At 44.3% G+C, this 24,981-nt stretch overlaps 3 protein-coding genes across 4 annotated transcripts; all 3 read left to right on the forward strand.

Moving 5' to 3' along the window:
- Positions 1-447: 447 nt before the first annotated feature.
- coa3b (cytochrome C oxidase assembly factor 3b) lies at positions 448-2,488 on the forward strand. Its single transcript, XM_086185472.1, has 2 exons — positions 448-717; positions 1,596-2,488. Exons 1-2 carry the CDS (start codon positions 549-551, stop codon positions 1,700-1,702), a joined length of 276 nt encoding a protein of 91 aa, XP_086041598.1. The 5' UTR covers positions 448-548; the 3' UTR covers positions 1,703-2,488.
- Positions 2,489-2,576: 88 nt separating this feature from the next.
- On the forward strand, positions 2,577-6,414 carry LOC147245780 (uncharacterized). Its single transcript, XM_086185471.1, has 5 exons — positions 2,577-3,060; positions 3,603-3,697; positions 3,902-4,061; positions 4,194-4,317; positions 5,341-6,414. Exons 2-5 carry the CDS (start codon positions 3,605-3,607, stop codon positions 6,083-6,085), a joined length of 1,122 nt encoding a protein of 373 aa, XP_086041597.1. The 5' UTR covers positions 2,577-3,060; positions 3,603-3,604; the 3' UTR covers positions 6,086-6,414.
- Positions 6,415-10,308: 3,894 nt separating this feature from the next.
- Positions 10,309-24,151, forward strand: rras (RAS related). Of its 2 annotated transcripts, none has more exons than XM_086184873.1 (7): positions 10,309-10,545; positions 10,803-10,918; positions 14,545-14,632; positions 15,952-16,054; positions 18,019-18,127; positions 21,663-21,781; positions 22,375-24,151. In XM_086184873.1, exons 2-7 carry the CDS (start codon positions 10,832-10,834, stop codon positions 22,460-22,462), a joined length of 594 nt encoding a protein of 197 aa, XP_086040999.1. In that variant the 5' UTR covers positions 10,309-10,545; positions 10,803-10,831; the 3' UTR covers positions 22,463-24,151. The 2 variants fall into 2 exon arrangements, with proteins under 2 accessions (XP_086040999.1, XP_086040998.1); XM_086184872.1 differs by having other exon boundaries at positions 10,310-10,686.
- The last annotated feature ends 830 nt before the right edge of the window (positions 24,152-24,981 follow it).

Below are 24,981 nucleotides of genomic sequence, written 5' to 3' on the forward strand. Positions count from 1 at the left end.
TTTCTTTCAAGGATTTGTTTTTTAATGAATTTGTGGTTGTCCTTGAAACTTTCGTTTTGTTTTGCTTTTATAAAACTATCGTTACAGAAAGCCTTCAGTTGCATTTGCTGGCCAAAAGAAATCGACCTCAATTATGTCATGTCCATTTATAGAATATTTTTACATCCTATCATATTTCAATGAATTCTCATTTCACAAAAACTAGTTTTATTTTATAAAAAATATCAGACGCAGCGAGTAAACTGACATTCCTCATGCAATATTATCACTTCAGTTTCGTGGTTGCAACCCGCATTTATATCAGAAGGCGTGCACACGCTCGGATACAGCGGAACTGGCACTCCCAAGTTACTTCCTGTGTCTGAGCCGGTTGCAGTAGCACATCTGTCCATGTGATGGCGCACGCAGGCGAGTGCAGACTGAACGCGGGTCTATGGGACTGCACCAGGGGACGTCACTCGGGACATAGGTGGCGCTACACTCATTTCTAGAGGAAGAACAGTTCCGGTTGAAATGCCAAAGTCAGGTGTTTGATTACCAAACAAGTCATGGAGGAGAGAACAGCAAATGTGTCCGCTAAAACGGCATCAGCAGCGGCGCAGCAGCAGCTGTTACGCCGCCAACAGGAGCTCCTTTACTGGAGGAAAAACGCAGATCGGATCCGCAGCCGGAACCTGGTAACCGGCCTGACCATCGGAGCCTTCGTGGTCGGCATCTGTATCCTTCCTGTCAGCTGAGCTACTAAACGGATACATGATAAGCAAAATATAGGAATGCAGGCTAAGATTGTAGCGACTGTCTGGTTCCTGTAATAGTTGGTAAAATTTAGATTCGAAGTCATTGGAATTGTAATATGGGCGGTCAGCACTGTGGCCCCCCAGCTAGAAAGTTCAGGGTTGGAGCCCCGGCTGCAGCACGGGGTCTTCCTAGGTGAGTCTGCATGTTCTCCCTGTTCCTGCTGGGTTCTCTCTGGTACTCCAGCTTCCTCCACAGTCCAAAGACATCAAGAGGGACCAGGTTAATCCAGACTCTAAATTGACCGTAGGTGTGGCTGGGAGAGCCAATGGTTGTCTGTCTCTATGTGCTGGCCCTGCCATAGACTGGTGACCCAGCATGGGGGGGCCTGTCCTCCAGGACAAGTTTCTCCTACGGGAGATCAAATAAATTCAAGACAGAAAGAAAAGACCCGTCCAGGGTGAAGCCCGCCTCTCACCTGAAGGCTGCTGGGATAGGCTCCAGCCACCTCGTGACCCTTAGCAGGATAAGAGGTGGAAGATGGATGGATGGATTTGTAATATGTTTTCTGTCAGGATTAATACAATCACTCAGGCATGGGAAGTACTTGTCCACTGGGTGGCGCTAGAATACTATTGCTAAAGTCAGCGTTAACTCACCAGTATCTCCCCCAGCAACTCAAATAATTTTAACAGTTATTTAAGTTCTTTTTAAACAGCAATGTTTCACTGTTGCTTCATCGAGTTCAGAAGTAATGAATACAATTATATCGCATGCAAAGCGCATAACCGCGAACTGCACATATCTACGTGCGGCGCTGCCCGCGTCATCACCTTTTCCTTTAACTCTTTGTCGTCCAGTTAGCTACACCATCCTCTCCATTAAACAGGAGCGAATCATGGAGGAGTTGGACGAGGAAGCCCGGGTCAGCGTCTTCAGGGGGCCTCGGACTGGAGCCAACTCCTAAAGACACTCGACAAGAAGCAGCTCCAAGACCCGCCCCCTGCTTGCTGACGTCACACTGAGTGGCATGTGACGCTTCGTGTCTGCAGACCTTTCCCCACCTGTCACTCAAAATATGATGCACAGAATTGGACTACATTAGTTTCCTATCGGTTCTATTAAATATACACCTGTCAGTCTGTCTGGGAGTTCCTTGCCGCTCAGGTGAATGAAACAGACCGCGCAGGGCTCGATGCCAGCGCTGGTGCGGGGCCTTGGAGTGGCCTGACAAAGAAGAGAATGTGAGCATGAAGTGATGTTTGAATGCTTTTTATTTTTAAGTATGACATTCTCTTGATTTAGTTATTTTGATCCCACGAGTTACCTTGTTCCACCACGTCAGTGTGCTGGTAATATGCTAATGAGATGCGGTTTTACTCCGCTGGAACCAGCACTGTCACGTGTCTGAAGGGACAATAAGCAATTGGATCCTGACGGTGTGTGTGTGTGTGTGTGTGTGTACTCTGATGTATATGTTTTCATTGTTAAGTTCTGTGACGCTGACATACTCATACAGTTTAAGTACATGAGAAAAATATTTTTAAAGATATCGTGATGTATCGTGATTGATTATTTTGCAATATTGCAACGTGTTATCAAAGAATTATATTATATTGTGGGGTAAATATTTTTATTGAGAATATACAGCTTTCATCACTGACTCTGAATGAGACCATCATTTGCAAAATGCTGGATTGAAGAAACCAACAGATTAAATCTAGCATGAATAAAACTGGCCTCAGTTTGAGGTGTTTGCGTGCAGTAGGAGTGTCAGTGTGTGTGTGTGTGTGTGTGTGTGTGTGTGTGTGTGTGTGCGCGCGCGCGCGTGCACTGGTCTGCCTTGCATCATGCAGGATTGCAAAAAGGAAACCTAATATAGCGCACACATTTGAATTTGAAATGACGGAGCGCCCGACGCTGGGTTTTCAGGCGGCTCACAGCGCTTCTGCGTCTCTGGCAGGACTCAGAGTTTGTATCAATGCGTTTGCAGAGGGCAGAACTTTTGCAAAACCCAGCAGCCCTGATAAATATCGATGTCCAGAGGCGATGATGAGACAGCACCGCCGAACTTTGAAGGCATCAGCTGCTGGTTTCTCCTCCATCCCCGCCGGGTGGAGAGGTGCGACTGCGCGTGTGGATGTCTAGCCAGGCGCCTATTGGCTAAAGATGACATCATCCAGTTCAGCTATTGTTGGAAAGAGGATGAGCTCATCGTTTGTAAACTAGTCAGTCTCAGGGAGCCGAAGGAGGACGCAGCAGCGACTGAGATCTGAACGAGTCCCCGGGACCTGCGGCTTCTACCAAGAAAAGAACGCGGTTAAAGTGAGTGTTCCGTTTTATTCATTCTATCCTCGACTGTAGGTTTGCAAAGCAGACGACACCCTGTTTCTCACTCGGGGGCACAGAGTCGTCAAAAGTATAAAATGACAGCATAGGAGACTGGATGAAGAGGACCGGGGGGTGGATGAGATATTTGCATCACTTTTTTGCAGCGGACTAAGAACATTTTGAAAACATTCTGGTTCTTTTTTCGCTGAAACAAAATAAGCTGCAAGCGTATGAAGATAGTGTGGGGTTTTTTTTCATTGAGCCTATAATTTATCTTCTATATTTTATTACATTTAAATACGCAGCTACTGATTTTGGATGTAGAAGCAGATGACATCATGATAGACAGCGCAATTCCCTGCAAAGACATCGTGTTTGTTTCTGCAGACGACAACAAAGCTTAGATCGATCTTGATGTTACCTCTGCTCCTGCGTGCAGCAGCTGCCTCGGCTGCAGGCGGACAACTCAGACTCGTATCATCGCTGCTAGAAACAAGACCCCAGGCAACAAATGTATGGTGTGTGTTGTGCTGCAGATATGGTCTGGTCCCGAGGGGGAGAAGCCGAGCGGCCTCCTCTGTCTCTTATCCTGCCGAGGCTCTACCTGGGAGCAGAGAGGGATGTGACGCAGGTAAGAAGAAAACTGCCCGGTTACGATTGTCAAGTTTTGTTAGTAGTAGTAGTTAATAAAATACTCCATCACATTTGAAAAATCCTGCATTCGCTATTTTCCTTTTACTGTAAATGCTTTTTATAACTTTTTTTTAAATAACATTTTTTCACAATATTTACATTGTGTGTCTGTGCGTGCGTGCGTGCGTGCGTGTGTGTGCAGGACAGACTCGCCTCTCTGGGTATCTCCTATGTGCTGAATGTGAGTCGTTGCAGCCCCCGGCCCTCCTTCCTGCCCCACTCCAGATACCTTCGCATCCCCATCGATGACTCCCTGTGGGCCGACCTGCTGCCCTGGATCCCTCAGGCGCTGCACTTCATCGGTCAGGACCACCAGCACACGCAAACACAACCTTTGCCTTCACATGTGCCTGTGCTGCTGAATACTCATGCTACTTGTGTTAAAGAGCTATGAGCAACTGACTGGACTCACCAACCCTTCCCTGTCTGTTCAGATGCGGCCATGTCCTCTGGCGCCTCGGTGCTGGTGCACTGTGCTGCAGGAATATCTCGTTCCCCGGCTCTGGCTGTAGCTTACATCATGTACAGCCTGGGGATGGACCTGGATCAAGCTTACAGGTCCAGCTGCACACACATCATGCACACACATCGCATACACACATCTGAGCCAGGCATCGCATCCATCTCTGGTATGAACAGGCTTGTAAACAAAAAAAAGCAAACTGCAATGTGGTCTTTTTTTCTGGTTTATTATCATGAAATAGAAGGGCCTGCAATCTTCTAGCCAATACTGGTCCATGTGAACATGGTGTGCAGGCCATTGTGGACAATAACATCATTTATTGTTGAACAGTAAAATGTTTTGAACTTGGTATTAGACTCATATTTGAGGTATCATTGCAAAAAACTGTACGCTTTCGCTGTTGTGTTGTATCAATTGCAAAACAAAAAAGCACTGTGATATTAGTATTGTATATCAGTCATTGGCCAGCCCGCTGCCTAAATTTCTGCCTCTGAAAAACTCAGGTGACCACTATTGTTTTAATGATAATATCAATAATATTGATAGGAGCCACCAAAATCCCAAACATACTTATCAAACAGGTCACATCAAAACAAGCAGTGTATCATTTTAATGGGAGCCAGTAGGAAGAGATTCCATATCTGACAAACCTCCTTATCACTGTTTATATTCTGCTCATAAATACTGCCTGGTTTTATTTGCTTGTTTTAAACTCCATGAAAAGCTCCTCTTCTTGGGATCCATAAAAGTAAAGCAAATTTACATCAACAAATTAAAAGTCCAAAACAAAAACAAACAAAAAATCCAAATGTAAAATTTCTCATGACATCAGAGCAGGAATGTAGCCGGCTCCTAAAAACAACAACAAGAAGCATAGACATCAGGCCCGTCAGTTTACATTCTATGATTGATTCAAAATATTTAATTAGAAATGAATCCTTTGGAATATAATCAACTTTTGAATGTGAAGAATCAGCAATTCTTATTTATGGACTTTCTATATGCTTTGTAATTATCTTGCACCTGCAAATGAAGTGATTATATTCATGTCTATTTGTGGTATTTTAATAAGTACGAGTAACTGATTAAATTATTTCATCATCTGTTCCTCTGATAAGGTTTGTGAAAGAGCGTCGGCCCTCAATTTCCCCAAACTTCAACTTCCTGGGTCAGCTGCAGCACTTTCAGGGCACCCTGAGCCAGAAGGCCCCCGCAGGCGTGGACATCACCGTGGACAATCACCTTCCATCCATCTATGACAGCTGCCCTCCCACCGGCCAGATCAGGAACTATCAGGTCGGCGTCTCCAGCGACCCAGCAGAAGTGAAGCAAGCACACACTGAGAGTTTCCCCCTCAGCGATGGAACACAGCAGAGACATTCAGATGGCGGTGAGAACCGGCAGCTGTCAGGGACATTTTGGACTCTCGATCATCAGCAGGTGTCAGATCTGAGTCCTTGTGAGCCAGTTAAACCAGCACCAAAGCCCGTACAACTACAACTCCCAACAGCCGCAGTTTCTCTTTTAGAGAAACGTAAAAGCCTCAGCCTCTCTTTGACCCCGTTAGGAGTCTGCCCCCCTTCCCCGGCAAGCAGCAGCCAGCAGGCAACAACCAAAACTGTCCACAAGATTGAGATGAGAGAAAAGCTTGAGGCAAAGACACAGAGCAGCACTGGCTCCTGCAGGCAAGCTGAGGAGCCTCACGGGGATCAGAGCGCCACCCACAGGAAGGAGCCAGGCCTGCTGTCGCCGCTCAGCTTCACCCTCAACAAGCTGCTGGGCTGGGGGGAGAGGGTCCTCCTGGGAGGGGTGTTCGTGCACCCTGTGAGGATGGGACAGCCCACATTACCGTACAGGTGCTGAGGGTGCTGGGGGGGGGGGGGGGTGCTCTGGATGCTTGGTGTGTGTTTGTATTTGTGCATGTTTCTCCAAAGGAACTAAACCACACATGATGTACGCTCAGTACAGGTCTTCAGGAACGTCTGTCTTCTATTTATTTATTTATTACAGAGCTGAATATAAAAAAGTATACTTCATTAATGAATCTCCACATAAATGCATCCCAGGTATTTCATAGTGACACTGGTCCGCTTATCTTGTTATTTGTAAGATGGTATTTTAAAAGAATTTTGGCACTACGGCTTGAAATGTGCAGTATTTACTGATGATTAAAGACGACATTTCAACCAACCTAGAAGTTCTCTTCTTATTTTCTGAAAATTGGTGAGATTCCATGGATGTTTTCTGTCATATTATTGTTGCTGTTATTATTATTATTACGATTATTATATTCTTAATGATAACAGAGGAAGTGAAAGAAGAAGAGGGCTACGTAGATGTTGAATTTCATCACACAAGTTCCTGATATTATTTTGCACCAATGATATAATTGACTCTATAAAAATAGTAGAGTACAACATAGTACTGACTCAAGAGTCGTGCAGACAAACATTGATCCTAACATGTTATAACATGCTCAGTCCTGACCACCAGCTCATAATAAAGTGTACCAATCACGTACGCTGAAGATTTGTAAGAAGGGTTTCATTCATAAATCAAAGTTCCAGTGAAAACACAAACACCAGCGCGAGCGAGATTTGTCATCGTGAACCCGTGGAAGCGTCGTAAAAATACCGTTCCTCTGCAAATAGAGGTAACAATGTGAAAAATTCTTGTCATTTGTAACAAAATATAGCACTTTTCTTTACAGTCCAAAACCTCAACATGTGATAAAAGTATAGAATAAAAAGGGGGGGGGGATAAATGAAATAAAAGATAGCTAATATAGCTAGCTAATAAAATTGACTTGACTTAATATAGTTTATTGTCCAGGAGAAAGTTGTGAAGGGTGAATCCACATTTACTCTATGTTGCAAGTCTACACATTGTGATGGTCTTTGGCAGTCTGTCGAGTATAAACAACTTTTTAAGAGAAATTTGAGAGAATCAATAGTTCCAAGGATTTGGCAAAGTTAACCATTTCACCCATACATTGTGCGATTATATACTCCCAGTGGTTTCTACGAAAGCTTGCAGGAGTACAATATCAAAGGAAAAGGTGAAGGACTTCATATTGAACACAAAACTACTGGGAGTACAACAAGACAAGAAAACAAACATAAACTCAATGTTATATGGGGTAAGACTTTGCAATAAGGGTAGACTGATACCAGCGGCACAGTGGAGCAGTGGTCCTCACTGTGGCCTCCCAGCAAGAAGGTTCCAGGTTCGAGTATCGGCTCGGGCAAGGGGTCTTTCTGGGTGAGTCTCCATGTTCTCCCTGTTCCTGCTGGGTTCTCTCTGGTACTCCAGCTTCCTCCACAGTCCAAAGACATCAAGAGGGACCAGGTTAATCCAGACTCTAAATTGACCGTAGGCGTGGCTGGGAGAGCCAATGGTTGTCTGTCTCTATGTGTTGGCCCTGCCATGGACTGGTGACCCGTCCAGGGGGAAGGCTGCTGGGATAGGCTCCACCCCCACCACCCTGAACAGGAATAAGCGAAAGATGATGGATGGTAGACTGATATCAGTTCATGCTTAGTTATACAGAATAAGTACCTAACTAAGCAATTGTCATCTTTGTGACACTTATTGTGAGGTATGACCACATATTTCTGAGGTAACCCTTCCCCTACAGCCTGACTAACATGGATGCCATTAGTAAATAAATGCTTGACACATTAAGAACCGATAACTCGGAGTTAACTAAGCATTATGAAACAATAAATATAAACAATGTATATAAATATAAATAAATATAAACAATGTACCCTTTTGTGATACCTGATATCAAGACTGAATCAAAGTTTCGGTGAACAGTGTGACTTGTTATACTGTCCTTTTTTGCCAGAAAGGGTCCTTCCCAGTCAGAGAGGGGGAGTTCTTCAAGAGCAGCTTATGGGTGTAATGATACAGTCAGAGATTCTTTCATTGCTGTGTCTCTGGCTCCACCTTCTAGTGTTTTAATTACCTGTGTTTACATAGAGCACGTTCCAGGTTAATGCAGCCTTAACATCAGTGTGCTTCACCGCTTTGAACAAACTCAATGCGAAACTGCGCATAACACAAAATTGTTGTGTTGCACCCTTGTTACTCTTGTTCCATGAGAAAATGGGAATAACGCATAGCAAAATATCATTCATGGCAATTCTTCCGCAGGTCACAGGGTCATGAACTGGTATCAGTTATAGCTGCTCCGTTGATTTCACATGACGCTGTTGAATTTCAATCATGACGCTCGACAAGGTGGTCACGACGAGAGCTCATTTTGTTTATTTTAGGTCAAACGTAGATTCCGCTCTGCACTCTCAGAACGGAAGTTTTAGGCTTCGTGACACTGCAGGTAAGCTGGGGCTGCTGGATTCTAGGTGGGGAAGCACGTTGCCCCGAGGCACACATTCTCAAAGCATAACACTGGATTCAAACACCATGGCGTAGCGCTCTCGAGTGAGGGAAGATAACACACACAAAAAAATGAAAACACATATTTTGGGGGTTCTGGACCCTCAATAAACTGTCTAGGGAGTCCTCTGTGTCATCAGGGGGGACCCTCTATCTCCTTTACTCATCATCAGCCGAGCAAAGAATTTGGTTGGTTTCTAAAATGTGGAGAAAAACAACAAACAAACAGTACACTAACTAGCAAGATTTACAAGAAACTTAGCCTGACCTGCATGAAAACAGAAGAAAGGTTAAAAAAAAGCTACATTTCCAATTTAAAAATCTAACATGAAATAATGCCAAATTATGAGTATGTGTGTGTGTGTGTGTCAGTCTAGTGAACTCTGAGGTTACAATGAAAAGTTCCACTTGTTGCCAGTCGCTCGTCTACATACTGGTGCACTGATCCCTGATGAAACACTGAATTATCTCATAAATATAGAGAAATAAGCAACTGGGAGGAGTCTCTGACATCAGCGCTCTCGTCCACAGGTAGGAGAAATATGTGACATCAGCAGAGAGCTGGCGCCTCCGATGGGATCACATTAAATAGCAGTCCAAGCTCAGTACAGGCTCAGTACAAGCTCAGTACAGGCTCAGTACACGCTCAGTACAGGCTCAGTACACGCTCAGTACAGGCTCAGTACAAGCTCAGTACAGGCTCAGTACAAGCTCAGTACAGGCTCAGTACAAGCTCAGTACAGGCTCAGTACAAGCTCAGTACAGGCTCAGTACACGCTCAGTACAGGCTCAGTACACGCTCAGTACAGGCTCAGTACAAGCTCAGTACAGGCTCAGTACAAGCTCAGTACAGGCTCAGCACAAGCTCAGTACAGGCTCAGCACAAGCTCAGTACAGGCTCAGTACACGCTCAGTACAGGCTCAGTACAAGCTCAGTACAGGCTCAGTACAAGCTCAGTACAAGCTCAGCACAGGCTCAGTACACGCTCAGTACAGGCTCAGTACAAGCTCAGTACAGGCTCAGTACACGCTCAGTACAAGCTCAGTACAGGCTCAGTACAAGCTCAGTACAAGCTCAGTACAAGCTCAGTACAGGCTCAGTACAGGCTCAGTACAAGCTCAGTACAAGCTCAGTACACGCTCAGTCTGCATCATATTTGTGTACACCAACATAACTGGACCAGAACTTCCCTCGAAACTATTTGCGACGTCACACATCGCGCTGCTTCTTCAAATAAAATGTTCGATCGCACACAGACACACTTTTCATAAATGAAGGTTGAGACTGAACTCTTCATACAACCGACATCATGGAGCGCAGTGAAGCTGGCGGTGACAGGAGGAGCGCCTGGCTTAGAGGACCCCAAGGGCCCCGGGTGGTTTAGTATCCCGCCTAGAAGACGTCAAGTTACAGTAGAACCATGAAGCAACCTTTAGAAAGTAGATGCGGAGGACCAGATCTCACCCGCCTATACGCCAGCAGCGTCAGTAGACAAACATGACCCAGGAACAGATAAAATGTGGGCGTGTGTTCATGAATAAAAGTTTGCAGCTGGAGGGGCCTACATCCTGCGCGAGATTCAAATGATGTCACGGATACAAACTCCCGATGACCAAATAAGGATATTGACGCGTGAAAGTGGATTTTGTCTTGCTCGGGTTTAAATTCAAGAAATGAAAGCTGAAATTCCCACTTTTTGGCCGCCTGTATTGTGTGTGTGTGTGTGTGTGTGTGTGTGTGTGTGTGTGTGTGTGTGTGTGTGTGTGTGTGTGTTCGTGTGTACGTAGATATGCTGGGAGTGTGTGTGTGTGTGTGTGAGCCGCTTTAGATTCTCCAGGAAAGAGGAAGCAGTTCCGCCCTCAGAGGCAGCGGAGGTCGAGGAGACGAAGAGAGAGCCAGAAGAAGGAAAAGACGCGAGAGGGCAAGTCAGCGACCGACAGAACCCGGACGTAACTGTTGTCGAGTTAGTTGTCGTGTCGGTGGATGTGACGCTGTTGGTGTGTTTGAAAGCTCGTAAAAATGAGCTTCAATAAATACGGCTCCGATAAAACCGCGCGCGCAGGTAGCCACTGGTAGGGGGAAGACTCCTCGAGGGGCTCGGGGTTTTGCTTTGAGCTGCTTTTCAGTTGAGGTACTCGGATTATTGTCATTATTATTATCATTTTTTGGCCTTTGAAGATTTCTGAACCGGATAGTACAAAACCAGTATGAGCGAAGAGGAGGAAAGATACAAACTGGTGGTGGTCGGAGGTGGAGGAGTGGGGAAGAGCGCCCTGACCATCCAGTTCATTCAGGTAAGACTTTTGTAAGATTCCACTACCACTGGGGGGGTCCAGCTGTTGGCCTGTAGCGGGGGCTACCACGATCCAGATGGTCCGGAATTATGGCACTATGCACCTGGGTGGGGTGGGGGGTGGAGGGGCACATCTGTTGCATTGCTGACATTACGGCATATTTGTTACCAGCCGTTAGTACCGAAGACTGCACCGGTGGGCAAAATCATTTAAAAAACTGGGGGGAAAAATGAAACTAAGGGCTCTTCTTTTACACTTGGTCAGAGTATGCATGCACGTGTTATCAGTCATTTGAATTGACAGACATTTTATTGTTGAAAGAATCCAAATTCAGCAGGAAAATAGAACTGCAAGGCTGTACTGGTTCATTAGCCTCGCTAAAAGACTCCGTTACTTCAGGGGAACATGTTTCTTTCCATTACTGGTCTTTCAGGCCCAGAGTACTAATGTGTGTAGACTGTGACTGCAGTTATTAAAACAAATTTTAAAAAAAAACAACAACAACCACGACAAAAAACCGAGACAATTTTAATCGGTCTGCTAGCAATAGAAAAGTGCAGGGAGCTGGTGTGAGTGGGATGGAGGGGGGTTGTTACTCAAAAAGGTGGAGAACCACTGGGAAAATGAGGGGAAGGTTCTACACTGGTTCCCCTCCACCTTCCACATTAGTGCCCCTCTCTTGAAAACAGCTCATCCCAGTCTGCCTCCGCTCAATTCCACAAAGCAAACGAATGCAAGGGACATGGAAATTAAAACCACAGATTAAAGGAAACTGCCAACATGGTAAAAAAAAAACAAACCTGTATTGTCAATGCAGAAGCGATGCACCACGAGAACAGATGAGTGTGTGCTGGCATCTGTTGCCAATACAAGTTCAGCGCTTGATGCTAAACTGTAGATCTTAAATTGCTACCAGCCAACTATCATAAAAAAACAACAACTATACCTATAGTTCTCAAATGCATTTAGAGTTTTGCATAACTACTTAAATCGTGTTGCCAGAGATTTGAAAGGTGATTCTTGCTGTATGAACCTCGCTGGGAGCTGTAGCCTGCAGGCCTGTCTCAAAGCGAACCCTCCCTACCACCACTCCTTCTCTTACTCAACTACGAATGAAGCGTCTGTCGTTCAGCTGGAGGGTGCAGATAGAGGGACGAGCTCTGGGACAAAGTCCAGGCTCTCAAATGTTCGCGGGAATGGTCTAACGTTGAACATGTGCACCATCCTCTCGACGAGAGAGGGGCGTATGGGATATGTTAAGGTTTGAATGTCAATATAAAGTGTGAGTCTTATCAAATCAAAGGTATATTTTATTAATGTATATTTACTGACAGTTGTCTTTATATAGCTATCTTTCAAGGTTTGGGGAGGAATTCATGTTTTACGGGTAGGTGCACGGGACATTTGTGGAAGCGCGTTCAATGACGAAGCTCACGTCACTCAGTCAGCATCAATGCAGGCTCAGCATGGAAAGGTTTTAAAACAACTAACGATGTGGTGGAGCCTCGACAAGGACGCCGACGCGGAGTGGAAGTGGACAACGAGAAGGTGTGAGGGGCGACTGAGAGACAGCCGACGCTGTTGTGAAACAGTTTCATTCTGCAGCAGTTGAAAGAAGCAGATTCTGATATAAATGGAATGAGGCAGAAATATAAAACATCCAGATGCCAGCTATCAGATGGCTCATATCAATCAGTGTCGATAAGACCGTCAGCAGTCTTGCAAAGGCAGTGGTTGCATGCTGATGCCGGGGAGGAAGTTTATACCATGTTACTTTAGCTTGTGAACTCTCCAGTATATAGAACAAGGAGGGGGGACTTGTGACCAAAAGTGGCACAAACATTCCAGGTCTTGTCACTGAAGGAGGTGTGAAAGTGTTACAGGCCTTAAAATGAATTGAACAGAATCAGTAAAGAGCACCAGTCTTGTTGGGTTGCACCTTTTTCAGGGTTCATCGCTGTGTTGGTGGTGTGAGGGATACCAGTCGGGCTCCCTCTACCTTTCCCTTCCAAACTCGAGTTCATGCTACGTGATTGTAGCCCTGCATTTCCACAGTCTGGCCGACTGAAGCCTCAGAGCTGAGGCAAATTGGTGCTCCAGCTATGTTTAAACTGTTCAAAGATGTGAGCCAACTGGCCCGCCGTTGCATTTCTGACACATTCGATATCTAGCAGGCTGCACATCTCTGTGGCTGGTGAGTTTAAGAGTCAGTGAGAGCACCAGAAAAGACTTCTTTTTTTTTTTTGGAGCAAAAGAAAGTGTGTCACACAGGTTTTGTCATTTTTTCCACGTTGTTTCTCATGTGCTCTTGTGACAAAATGTCGTTTGGTGACTTGACAGGCTTGTCAGGGACTCCTCCTGGTGAAGTAATAAGGGACCGCTGGCATCGTGTTGTGTGAAACCCACAGTGTTCTGAGGACTGTAGAAGTCATGGAGCTGTGGCCGCACCAGTTTTGCTCGCATTGATACCTTCAGTGTACCATTAGCAATGGTAGCTTGTGTATGATCGTGAATGATCCCGCCAAAGTGGCTGAATTTGTGACAGTGACCGGTGCACACCAGTAGGTTGGGCCCTTACCCAGCAATCACCATTCACGTCAAAATGAAGAGCACTGGAACCAATAGAATTTGGAATTCCTGGTTATTAGAGTATAGTAGATAAGTTTAAGCCTATCTTTTGGTTTTCAATGGCTAAAAGCTGTTTATTTTTCTTTTCTTTTTCCATTGTTGGTTGCAGGCAACATGCCACTGCTCTCGCTGGCTGCAGGTTTGCTGGTAGTGCTTCAACTATCTTGACTGCAGAAGACTTAGCTTTGAGGCTAGCTATCACGTGACATAACATAAGACATGAACCATATCTAGTGTTTCACAGGATGTTTATGCTAGTAAGCTTTATTTGCGCCCCGGCTAGCCGTCCACGTCTCACCACGCATCTCAAATGCTGCAGCAAGTATTGTCGTCATTCGTTTTTGAAAAGTGTAGCCACGCTTTTGACCTCCCATTCCTGCTTTTTGTTGAAAAAGCTGTGGGCATAGTGTGTTGTGTTCAAGACCATTTGGAAAATCTCTTTCTCTCTCTCCCCCCCCCCCCCCATTCTCACAGTCGCCATGATACGTTCTATTTTACGTAATTTGGTCAGTCCTCTTACAAGTGCCCCTCCATAGCCTATCTGAGCCAATGCTCTACTGTGAAGAACCCATGTGATTATTTAGATTTATAGCAATATTGAAGGTAGTGATTATTGTAATGTTTTACCTTTTTAGCTGTTAGGGATACATACGATTAACGACACGTCTGTATTTGCTCAAGCCTCTTCTTTTTTCGTCATCTGTTTCTTTATGAGGAAACATGTTTCTTTCTCAAATTCACAATATTTGCTCGTTTTATTTTGTTTGTACGAGATGTCAGTAGCATATGATTTGTGTTTGATGTTGGTTCTCTGGCAAATCAGTTACAGGATTTCAGCATTAGATATCAGTAGTCGCAACAAATGGCCGCTCTCAAAGACAGATTTCACGAATAAAATCGTATTTGTTTTTGAGATGTCATCTGTTGTGGGATGCATTTAGCTACAGTTTGAGCTGTACCCTTATCAGGAGCTAATGAACATTTCTTGTGTCTTACAGTCCTACTTTGTGTCGGACTACGACCCAACCATTGAAGACTCCTACACTAAGATCTGCACTGTTGATGGAAAGGAGACCCGGCTGGACAGTAAGTCACACTGGACATGAATTCCTATCACAACTGTTTGTTTGAAAGCAGAGGGTGTGTTTGCACTGCGGTGTGATATGACACAGGCAGTGTGTTTGCTCTCGGGATGCTTCATTCCCTTGTTGGGACTTGTACTTGGCCAGTGTTGCTGCATCAATCTCCTCCGCTTGTTTCGTGTTCTACTCTGTGACTAAGAGTAATGTCTGCGCTGATGTTGCAATCTCTGGATTTGTCCAGCCTCTATCTATGCTGTGTTGCTGTGTCCTGTGGGTGGTGTACAGGGTGGAACCAGCATATCATGACACACACATACTCAGTATTTGTGTGCCATGACGTTCTGACGCTGTCTTTGTCAGTCCTCAGTAGAAACTATGACTTCCTTAACTCCAGTTTGTTCCTCTCATATGTGATTAATAGAGTGAGGCTTGAGCTGAACGGCAACTTCAGAGGCTCTAAGAATGTATTGTATTAACTTAAACTCAGCTCAGCCTGCTTTAGAATACATGGATTATTGCTGGTTAAACATATCCATAGTCTGGCATAATTCTCCACATCATTAGCCAGCTTGTCCTTGCTGCATTTTTATTGTATTGACTTTAAATCCCCGTCATCAGCGACTCTTTACATAACAATATTGCATCCCCGTGGCTTCTTTCAATCAAAAGCCACTTTGATTTTTACTTCGGATTTTGCGTTATTGCAGAGAATATGTTCAGTTCATGAGACTCGTATTGTTTTGCAAGATAATCTTCGCGAACCCGTGACTTTAGCGTCAACGTGTCTAGCTTCTCGCTTTTTCTGTGTTCACACTTTTGGCTTTTGATATCTGTGAAAGCCCCTGTAGTTTTGATAAGCTGCTTCTTGGCAACTACCATTTATAAGACAAATAAACACTTCAAAATTAATGAGTGTGATGTTTACTGATGTGTTTTAGGTTGTACAACAAAACCTTAAGATACCTCAAGCCAGTGTTAACCACATGCCTTTTTTTAAGGGATTTAAACCATAAACACATTCAAAAATCCCACTGACTTTGAGGCAAGAAACTGGATGTTCAACAATGCTAACTTATTCCCAGAGTTTAGGTCTCATTATGCCATTTTATTGTGTGGAAATGCTTAACCTTGACATTCAAATATAAACTGATGCCTTCATTTCACAACATAGCAGCCTGTCAAACAAAAATCTCCACAAATTATTGTGTGGAAAGCTTGGTTGTGGCATGCAAGGGAACATGTGAATACTGCATTTAAAAGGTGTGTGTGTGTGTGTGTGTGTGTGTGTGTGTGTGTGTGTGTGTGTGTGTGTGTGTGTGTCAGTCTTGGATACAGCAGGTCAGGAGGAATTCGGAGCGATGAGGGAGCAGTACATGCGCTCAGGAGAGGGCTTCTTACTGGTGTTTGCACTCAACGACCGGGGCAGGTAATGGAATGTGTGTTTATACACGCATGTGTGTCTTTCACTTATAGATAAGTTTTAACTCTTGTTGATGCGTGTTTCATATGAATGGATAAGTATTGAGTCAGTGTAAATGGTGTGACGCAATCTGTCAGTTATCTGCAGAATCTGATGCAATCGATTACAACAAAACCTCAAAGTATTTTGATATGCATGTCTGTCACACACATGCTCAATAAATACAGTCTTGGCTGAAGCTGTAAGAGCCGGATCTTTTCCATGAAGAAACAGGGTTGGACAAAGTTATGTATATATTGTCAAGTCAAGTCAGTTTTATTTATTTAGCGCCAAATCCCAACCAAAGTTCTGTCCTGACTCTTTCCAAGTAGAGCAGGTCCAGTACCTCACTCCTTCAATGAACCTCCACCCAACAATCCTCCATCAGCAGCACATCCTGCAACAGTGACAAAAACCTTCCTTTTAACAGGCAGGAACGTTGAGCAGATCCAGGCTCAGTGGGGACGGCCTTCTGCTTTGACCGGTTGGGGGGAAAGAGAGCAGGAGAGCGGGGCAGAGACAAAGACAGACAATGGAGGAAGACAGATATGCAGAAGGAAAGAGAGGGACAGAGATAAAGAGAGTGATAAAGGGAAGAGACTGATGGACAGATGGGGACGTGAGCAGGTGGAGCTACGGGTGGCAGCTTGAGCCTCTTCAGGTCTGCAGCCTCCTCCAGCAGCAGCATCAATTAGGGCTCTGGGAAGTGGAGAAGCACAAAGGCTCCGGAGAAGAAGACGAGTTAGTAACACGTATGAGTAAGATTCATATATGACACATATAGGAGGACAGAGAGGAGTAGAGAGAAGCCCAGTGCTCCATGGGAGATCCCCCAGCAGTCTGAGCCTATAGCAGCAGATCTAAGGGCCAGCCTAAGCAGTCCAACTATTTGCCTGATCAAAAAGGAAGGTCTTAAATCTGCTCTTAAACATAGAGAGGGTGTCTGCGTCCTGGACTGAAACTGGGAGACGGTTCCACAGGAGGGGAGCCTGATAGCTGAAGGCTCTGGCTCCATTCTACTGTTAGAACTCTAGGAACCAGCAGGAACCCTGCATCCTGGGAGTGAAGGGTTCTGGCTGGATAATAGGGGACTAAAAGCTCTGTCAGGGATGAAGGAGCCTGACTGTTGAGGACTTTGTATGTTAGAAGGAGAATTTTGAATTCTATTCTAAATTTGACAGGGAGCCATGCAGAGAAGCCAGTCCAGGAGAGACATGGTCTCTTCTACTAGTTCTCGTCAACACGCTGGCAGCAGCATTCTGGACCAGCTGGAGAGTCTTTAGGGACTTATTGGTGCAGCCTGATAGGAGGGAATTGCAGTAATCCAGCCTGGAAGTGACAAAGGCATGGACTAGTGTTTCTGCATCCTTTTGAGACAGGATGTGTCTGATCTTAGCGATGTTTTGTCAATGAAAGAAAGCAGTCCTAGAAATTTGCTTCATGTGGGCATTAAAGGACAGATCCTGATCAAAGAGAACTCCTAGGTTCCTTACGGTCGTGCTGGGGGCCAAGGTAATGCCATCCAGGGTACCTGTCTCATGAGATAGGGTGTCTCTAAGGTGTTTTGGGCCCAGGACAATGACTTCAGTTTTATCTGAGTTTAATAGAGGGAAATTATGGGTCAACCAAGTTTTTATCTCCTTTAGACGGCCTCCAGTTTAGTCAGCTGATTTATTTCATGAGGATGCATTGATACGTACAGCTGTGTGTCGTCTGCTTAGCAGTGAAAACTAATTGAGTGTTTCCTAATAATGTGACCGAGAGGAAGCGGATACATTTTATTGTTTGGCTTGTTGTTGTGTCCACTGAATTATAACAGAGGTTTCAAACCTTTGTAAATAATTTGTCTGCTGCATTTAAAAGAGAATTAAGGATCACCTTAAATTGGTTGTAATTTCTTTTCATCTATGTTCTTTCTTTCTTTTTTACAGTTACCATGAGGTCCAGAAGTTCCACACCCAGATCCTGAGGGTAAAGGACCGAGATGACTTCCCGATGCTGCTGGTTGGAAACAAGGCGGACCTGGAACAGCAGAGAGTGGTAACTATCATCCTCATGCCTCTGTATGGTTTCAGTTAGGTTTCAGATTGTTTCTGGAGTGCAGAGAAATGTTCTCCAGCGGCATCGCTAAGGAGTTTTTCATGGAAAACTTGGTGTGTTGTAGTTTCAAAGCTACCTAATGTCATTGCGCTAACAAAATATGGGCTGAAGGTGGAAAATCAGTCGAGACCACTTTACAAACCACCAGTTTGTAAGGGGAGCAGTAAATCACTCGTCTGTAAAGTTGTCACATGTAACAGTGACGTGCAGAGGTGTGGGCCTCCCCAAAACCTCGGTTTACCCGGGGTGATCCTTTACATCCTGCATCAAACAGTGATGTGCGGCTGATTTGCATTCTTATCAGCCTGTAGGAGGCCAACCACCAGCATCTGACACATTTATTATCATCTGGTCTGTTGCCTTAACCAAAAGGTTGAGCCTGCAGATGGCATCACCCTTTTATATCTGTACAGAGATGTTTTATCAGATGTTTAATTAAAGATACTCTTAGATTGTTGCTCGGTGTGCTGCTGCACCATAGCTTTGTTCCTCAGCACGCACTGAAAAGTGTTAAGATATACTGACATTTCAGATCACTGTCGTATCTTGCAGCTTCAGTATGTGCAATTTCCACGTACATAGGAGCAAAACCCAGTGATGCGAATAACGGCGTTAAAATAAACACTGTTACTAACGGCGTTACTTTTTTCAGTAACGGGTAATCTAACTAATTACTTTCTCTATCGTTACAACGCCGTTACCAACACGCCTTTACTACACGTTACTGAAGCTACTCATTGAATCCGACTCGGCTCACACAGCACAGACACAGGAGATGCAAATGCATGGGTTTTTTTTCTCCTTTGTGGGGGGGGGGGGGGGGGGGGATTACCGCCTAAGTAATAATGATTGGCTAAGAGACAGTAAGATTTCATGTGAAGCCAACCAGAGACATCAGGTGGGCGGGTGTTCACACACAAACCCAGCACGTAGCAGCACACACACATAAACTATCAGAGATGGCGAGTCCGGAGTCGCGGGGTATGACGGCGTTTTCAAGATGGAAATATAGGCAGTACTTTGACTTCATGGAGGTTAAAGGTAAAAATGGACATGTTGAGTGTAGGTGATGTCGTCCCAGAGCGAGAGCAAAGAGGCTGTCAACGTCCAATGTCAGCAGCTCCAATTTAACGACGCACCTCTCGACGCTTCTACTAAACTAGTGGCCAGAAACACCACTGACACCGCGAATGGTGTTAGCAAGCAGGTGCTGTTAAGGTGAGCTCCACTAACAAAGGAGGACACGGAGCCACGCCGTCCAAGCAGCCACAGCTGGATTTTTCTGCCCCGCTATACAAAAACTTGTGACACAGACAGAAACGATCTGATAGGCCGTTATGTTGTAAAAACATGCTGCGTTGTCAGCAGGGGATTCAGACTCCTTCAGAGCCCTCAAAATTCCAAATTCTTTGACATTTTTTAAACTTACACAAAAAAAAAGAGTAACGCAATAGTTACTTTCCCTGGTAACTAGTTACTTTCATGGTGGAGTAACTCAGTTACCAACTCAATTACTTCTTGGGAGAAGTAACTAGAACTAATTACTTTTTCAAAGTATCGCGCCCAACACTGGCGAAACCAAACATTCAAACTTGATTAGTATTTTCTACATGTATGCGCACAGAGCGCTGGCTGAGACAGTCCCAGAGCTTGTGAAGGGTCCTTTCTAAGTCCTGCAAAACCAAACCCGTCCATGTTACCTTTGGGAGTTCTGCAGTACAGCAACCCATCACACTGAAACTACACGCTATGAATAAATCCCACAATATATGATGATATGCATCTCGTATCAGTCGATGAACTTATTGTCTGTCGTTTTTTCATACGAAAAACCACACAAACACACCAGACCAAGAGACACGATAACGTATACATTCATAACAAAGTACGTCGAGACAGAAATGTACCTCTCCAGGGGCACACAGACGAGCCTTTGATTAAGTTAGCATTGTTCAGCATCTGGTTCCCTCATCCCAAGTCAGTGGGTTTTTACTTAAACATCTGAAATACAGTGTGTAGTTCACATTAGCAGAAAGAAAGTTCAACATTCGGTCCTCCAGCGTGAAGTTTTTCAGTAATTACGGTAAATACCCTGAAACTAAAAATGGCAGTTGGTAACAAGTGGTTCAGTAAGACTGCAGAGGTTGTCATCAGTAACATTTTTACACAGAAGTGGTGGCATTGCAGTTGTGCGTGCGTGGTGTGGTTTGCTCATAACACTGTTTGCTTTGTACTTACGGCAGTTGCAAAATCCTAGAAGTGGTGTTCATTTGGGAAGATGATCTTACAAAACAAAATGATGCCGTTTATTTTCAAGATTTATCAAGAATTTGAGGTAAAAACCAAAAAATCCCTTCAGCTTTGTGCCACCTAGTTTGGGTTGGACTGAGCTGCCGGAGGTTTGCTGGGCGGAGGCAGGAAACAGAACTGAAACATAAAGACAGAACCTGCTGACGAGTTTAAACTAAATCCTCAATCTATAACAATGCTGTCGCGCCAACATTCTGCCTGCTGCATAGTGAATAAATAATAAAGATTGCTGAATTTCCAGCAGTTTTTTTTATCGCTTATTTATTGAGCTATATGTGAAATTACTCGACCTCTGATATTGGCTTTTAATAGCTGCCAAAAGAGACAAATCTGGGCTACTTGAGTTACTGAGAAATCTTTCAGATTCTAACATCATGGAGACTGTAGGTTTCTGTAAACGAGTTAAGTTAAATAACAGTTTGGGATAGAGAAGTGTTATCCAAAGATTAAATACATCTAACAAGGCATTGAATGTACAATTTCTATTCCAGAGGCTCGAGAATTAAAAACATATTCCACCTTCTAGACCTCAAAACAGTCCTCTGGCCCTGATTTGTCTGACATGTGGAATGTGGAGAACAAGATAGAATTGTTACAAATCGAAATTGTCTACGTTATTGAGTCTGCTGGGAAGGTCACACCCTAGCTTCCTGACCCGTGAATTCATTTACTTAGGAACCAAACTGCAGCAGCCATGGAGGCAACCTTGAACCTGAACCTTCTATTCCTTTTTAATGAAATCTTCAAGCTCAGGCACAGATGAGCCATGCGTGAGTAATGATTGGAAATGGTTTTCATTGCAGCCATAATTACACGATGCAGTGGGGGGGGGGGGGGAATACTGCAATGTTGTGTATTTTATTTGAAGTAAATATTAGTCCAGGTTTTTTTATTTTTTATTTTTTTTTAACCTGCCACAAAATCCGATCATCCTTCATCCCCATCGGGACAAACGGCAGCTGTCATGTCTGCCTGTTCAAAAATATGTCGGTGTCTGCTTGTGTGAGTGCACGAGTTTGATGTCCAGGGAGCAAAGACGGCTGCAGATGCTTTATTCTGATGTTGGCGCGTAGCATGAACACAGCTGCACAGGAGGACACGGATGATGTAACGCTATGGATCCATGTGGAGACTGGTACTGCATAGTTTCTGTTTCTGTGGGAAGATCTCCAGGGAGGATGCTCAAGCCTTCGCCAGAGAGAATAGGATCCACTTCATAGAGGCTTCGGCCAAGAACCGCTACAACGTGGATGAAGCCTTCATGGAGCTGGTGCAAATTATCAGGTTCTTATTTCACTATCTTACTATGTCCAATGAATTTCTTTCTTTCTTTCTTTCTTTAAAGGAGTGGCTCTTTTAAATTGTGGGGTTTGTTTGGGTTTGTTTGTTTTTTTTCCAGACAAAATTTTGAAAAACCTACATTGTCTCTGGTCCTTCAGTTTAGTTGTAATAACCTCACTGTCACAGTCAGCGTGGGAACTTCAGGCCTAAAAGAACAATCGTGGAGAGAAAAACACTCCTAAAACTCAAGCAACTGGGCCTTTAAACATGAAGCAGCCGTCCAGGCCTCAGTTGGAGAGCTGTCGTCATGGTTTTAAGCTTGTAGTACAGTAGTTGTCGTATTTTCAAGCAGAAGGGCTCCTTGGACCCCCAGCTTGAGAAACACTGATTTGAATCAGTGATTGTCCTGGTCAACACTGAGGCAGTAGTAAATGTAGCCACCCACAAGTAGCAGTACCTGGATTTCTTGAAAACAAATGTCATGACTATTCCCAGTCTTCCCAGTCAGATCGGAGGTGTCAAATGTGTGCTGTGTGATGTGCACAGAGGAAAAAAAGATGACTTCCTCTCTCTTGGTTTCTCCATTCATTCCACAGACGTTTTCAAGAGATGGAGAGTCCCCCTCCCCCAGCTCAACACGTAGGGAAACGAAAGAGCGGAGGTTGTCCCTGTGTCCTCCTCTAAGCACCGTAGGTGTGGAAGTCAAGGCCTCGTCCCTCTGTGCAGCAGCATGTCCAAAAAGGAGTGTTAACGGTTGAGTGGGACGGAGCAGATAAGGTGCATCATTGTCTCCCCGACTGGCTTCTTTTGCACTTTTTCCAAAACCAACAATTTGTATTATTTTTTTTAATAAATGTCAAGGAAGAGCTTTAATTAGCTGCGGATTGTTTTGCCAGCGATATTAAACATTAAACGTCATGTGGTTTACAGCGGCTGCTGTTAGAATGATGTCATGCCGGTACGCATACATAGATGACTGCCAGTATGGACCTTACAGTGAGTGGACATATCAAAAAATGCACCTATAACATTTCAACCTGCTCGTGTAAAGGCACACCCAAAGGCATCAATGTATTGTCATGCTCCAGACCTCCCTGCAGAGGGCAGCAGAACACAGCAGCAGCATGAGCAGAAGGCATAACTGCAGTTGCTTTGCCAATCACTGTGTTCATCTTTTGCTGCCTCCTCACTGCCTTTCCAAGGGTGCTGCCACGAATGAAGCTATGTATTAGCAACTCAAACACCCTTAATTCCAGATGCAGAACATTTCAGTACCATCTCCTGGCTCTGAATCCATACAAGATTACAGGAACTTGGCAGTGACAGCAGAACTTCTCCCTGTGTTTGCACATTTAAACATTTGCCTGATGTTCAAATATGGAGTACATTTATTGTTTTTGGTGATCGGTATTTGGAACTTTGGTACTCTTAGCAGTTTGTTTGTTGTTGTTTTTTTTACATTTGTTTGTTTTTTACTTCATCAGTTTCTAAAAACGATTTGTATGATTGATATTGTTTTACTCAGAAATTAGCACGTGGCAGTGAACACGACATAGATTGTATAATCTCTATAATCAGCTTCTGCATACGAAAGAATCTGTTTACAGCTACTCTTAGCTGATGGGGTGATAGGATCGGAAAGTTATCAACGAATGGCGACATTTCATGTTTGCCCTTAGGTGAAATGCAAATTTTAAAAGCAACTTCTTTGAATTCTTAACATATGGGTGCAATACACCTTGATTTTAAAATTCTTGTGAAACTTTCAGGAGGGATCATACTCATGATGATGAGCCCCTCCATCTACCAGGGAACACCACTGACACAAGCTCTGGTTGAAGCTGGGGAGGGACCCGGGGTCGAGGTCATGTTGTCTGGTATGTTCCGTGCTTTAAATTGGATGGAACCAACATCAGTGTGCTTGACATCTGAGATGATGATCGTCTCTGGGGAACCTAAAGGTGCAGCAGCTTCTTTGTAATAACAAGATTCACATTATTTTGACTGTAACTCTGCAGGCATGAGCTCATTCTGCTACACACGGTGCTGCAGACGTCACTATCACAGCAATCACAATGAACAAGCAGTCCTCCCCCGCCTGCCCCTCACACACACACACACACACACACACACACACACACCCCAGGTACCAAAAGTAGCAAGAGGGTCCGAGTCCTTCCTCGCCCCTGTGTGTGTGTGTGTATGTGTAGCAGTGATGAAATCCTAGTCACAGTTCCCCTCCTCAAGCACCTCCATGATTGTTTTATTTGCAAGAAAATGATTATCGTCTGCATCATACACCCTGAAATTATATTTGTTTTATACTGAATTTATAGACAATCACTTTTGTACATGATTAAAACATTTATTGAGACAGTTTGTCGTTTGTCTTTTTGTGTGTGTAAAATTGCAAACTGGCCTGGAGTCAGAAAACGAACGTCTTTGTACTCGGCCTTCATGCTGACATGAAATATGCACCTGGAAAATTGCCCTGACTGCGTTGTGTGTCAGTCTACAGGCTGATACAGAAACACTTGCCAAAGCTCTCGAAACTAAGACCTGACTGATGTGGGATTTTCAGGGCCAATCGTCAGGTAAGCAGCTAATCAGCTGATAAGTTTTATGTATATTTTAAAGTAAATGTAGGTACATACAGTATATCATAGGGTATATGCAATAAAATGATTTGATCCCTCAAATATGGTGGAAACAGGTGGTAAGAATATACACTGGTGCAGACCGTTTTACTGAAAGGACAGCGCAGCAGGGGAGGACAGCACGCTCTACTGGAGAGACAACACGAGGACATACCTGTAAACCAAGCCGCTTTGACAACACTTGAGACAAGAGTTCAGCTTTTGTTACAGGCATTTATCTGTTCACTAGCTGGATAATGTTCCGGACAGTAGCCAATATCAATACTCGGAAATAGATCAATATTGGCTGGCTGATTATTCAGTGGGACCCAACTTGAAGCTGCCTCCATGACAACTGCAACTGTGGCCAGTGTCTCCAGGACCACATCTTGTCATTGATAACACAGACTCACGAGGAAGAACTACCAGCCACGTGCTATCCTGGCTGGGATGAGGATTTACTTTATTACTGGGAATGTCATTGTTTGACTGATGTGGCTGATCCTTTACAATGTTATCTACCAGGCTGATTTTCCTGAAACTTGTTGGAGAGATGGAGAAGAAGAA

Source organism: Aulostomus chinensis, chromosome 18 (assembly GCF_037954235.1).
Source record: "Aulostomus chinensis isolate RoL2024-O1b breed Wild chromosome 18, RoL_Achi_v1.0, whole genome shotgun sequence".
Classification (NCBI taxonomy): domain Eukaryota; kingdom Metazoa; phylum Chordata; class Actinopteri; order Syngnathiformes; family Aulostomidae; genus Aulostomus; species Aulostomus chinensis.

What these genes read in the sequence shown, in the direction of transcription:
- coa3b (XM_086185472.1), top strand. Translation starts at nt 549, where the DNA reads ATGGAGGAGAGAACAGCAAATGTGTCCGCTAAAACGGCATCAGCAGCG. An exon ending in AGCCTTCGTGGTCGGCATCT is followed by an intron (nt 718 to 1,595) that starts GTATCCTTCCTG and finishes TTTGTCGTCCAG; the next exon opens with TTAGCTACACCATCCTCTCC.
- LOC147245780 (XM_086185471.1), top strand. Translation starts at nt 3,605, where the DNA reads ATGGTCTGGTCCCGAGGGGGAGAAGCCGAGCGGCCTCCTCTGTCTCTT. An exon ending in TCAGGCGCTGCACTTCATCG is followed by an intron (nt 4,062 to 4,193) that starts GTCAGGACCACC and finishes CTGTCTGTTCAG; the next exon opens with ATGCGGCCATGTCCTCTGGC. An exon ending in GACCTGGATCAAGCTTACAG is followed by an intron (nt 4,318 to 5,340) that starts GTCCAGCTGCAC and finishes TCCTCTGATAAG; the next exon opens with GTTTGTGAAAGAGCGTCGGC.
- rras (XM_086184873.1), top strand. Translation starts at nt 10,832, where the DNA reads ATGAGCGAAGAGGAGGAAAGATACAAACTGGTGGTGGTCGGAGGTGGA. An exon ending in AAAGGAGACCCGGCTGGACA is followed by an intron (nt 14,633 to 15,951) that starts GTAAGTCACACT and finishes TGTGTGTGTCAG; the next exon opens with TCTTGGATACAGCAGGTCAG. An exon ending in ACCTGGAACAGCAGAGAGTG is followed by an intron (nt 18,128 to 21,662) that starts GTAACTATCATC and finishes TTCTGTGGGAAG; the next exon opens with ATCTCCAGGGAGGATGCTCA.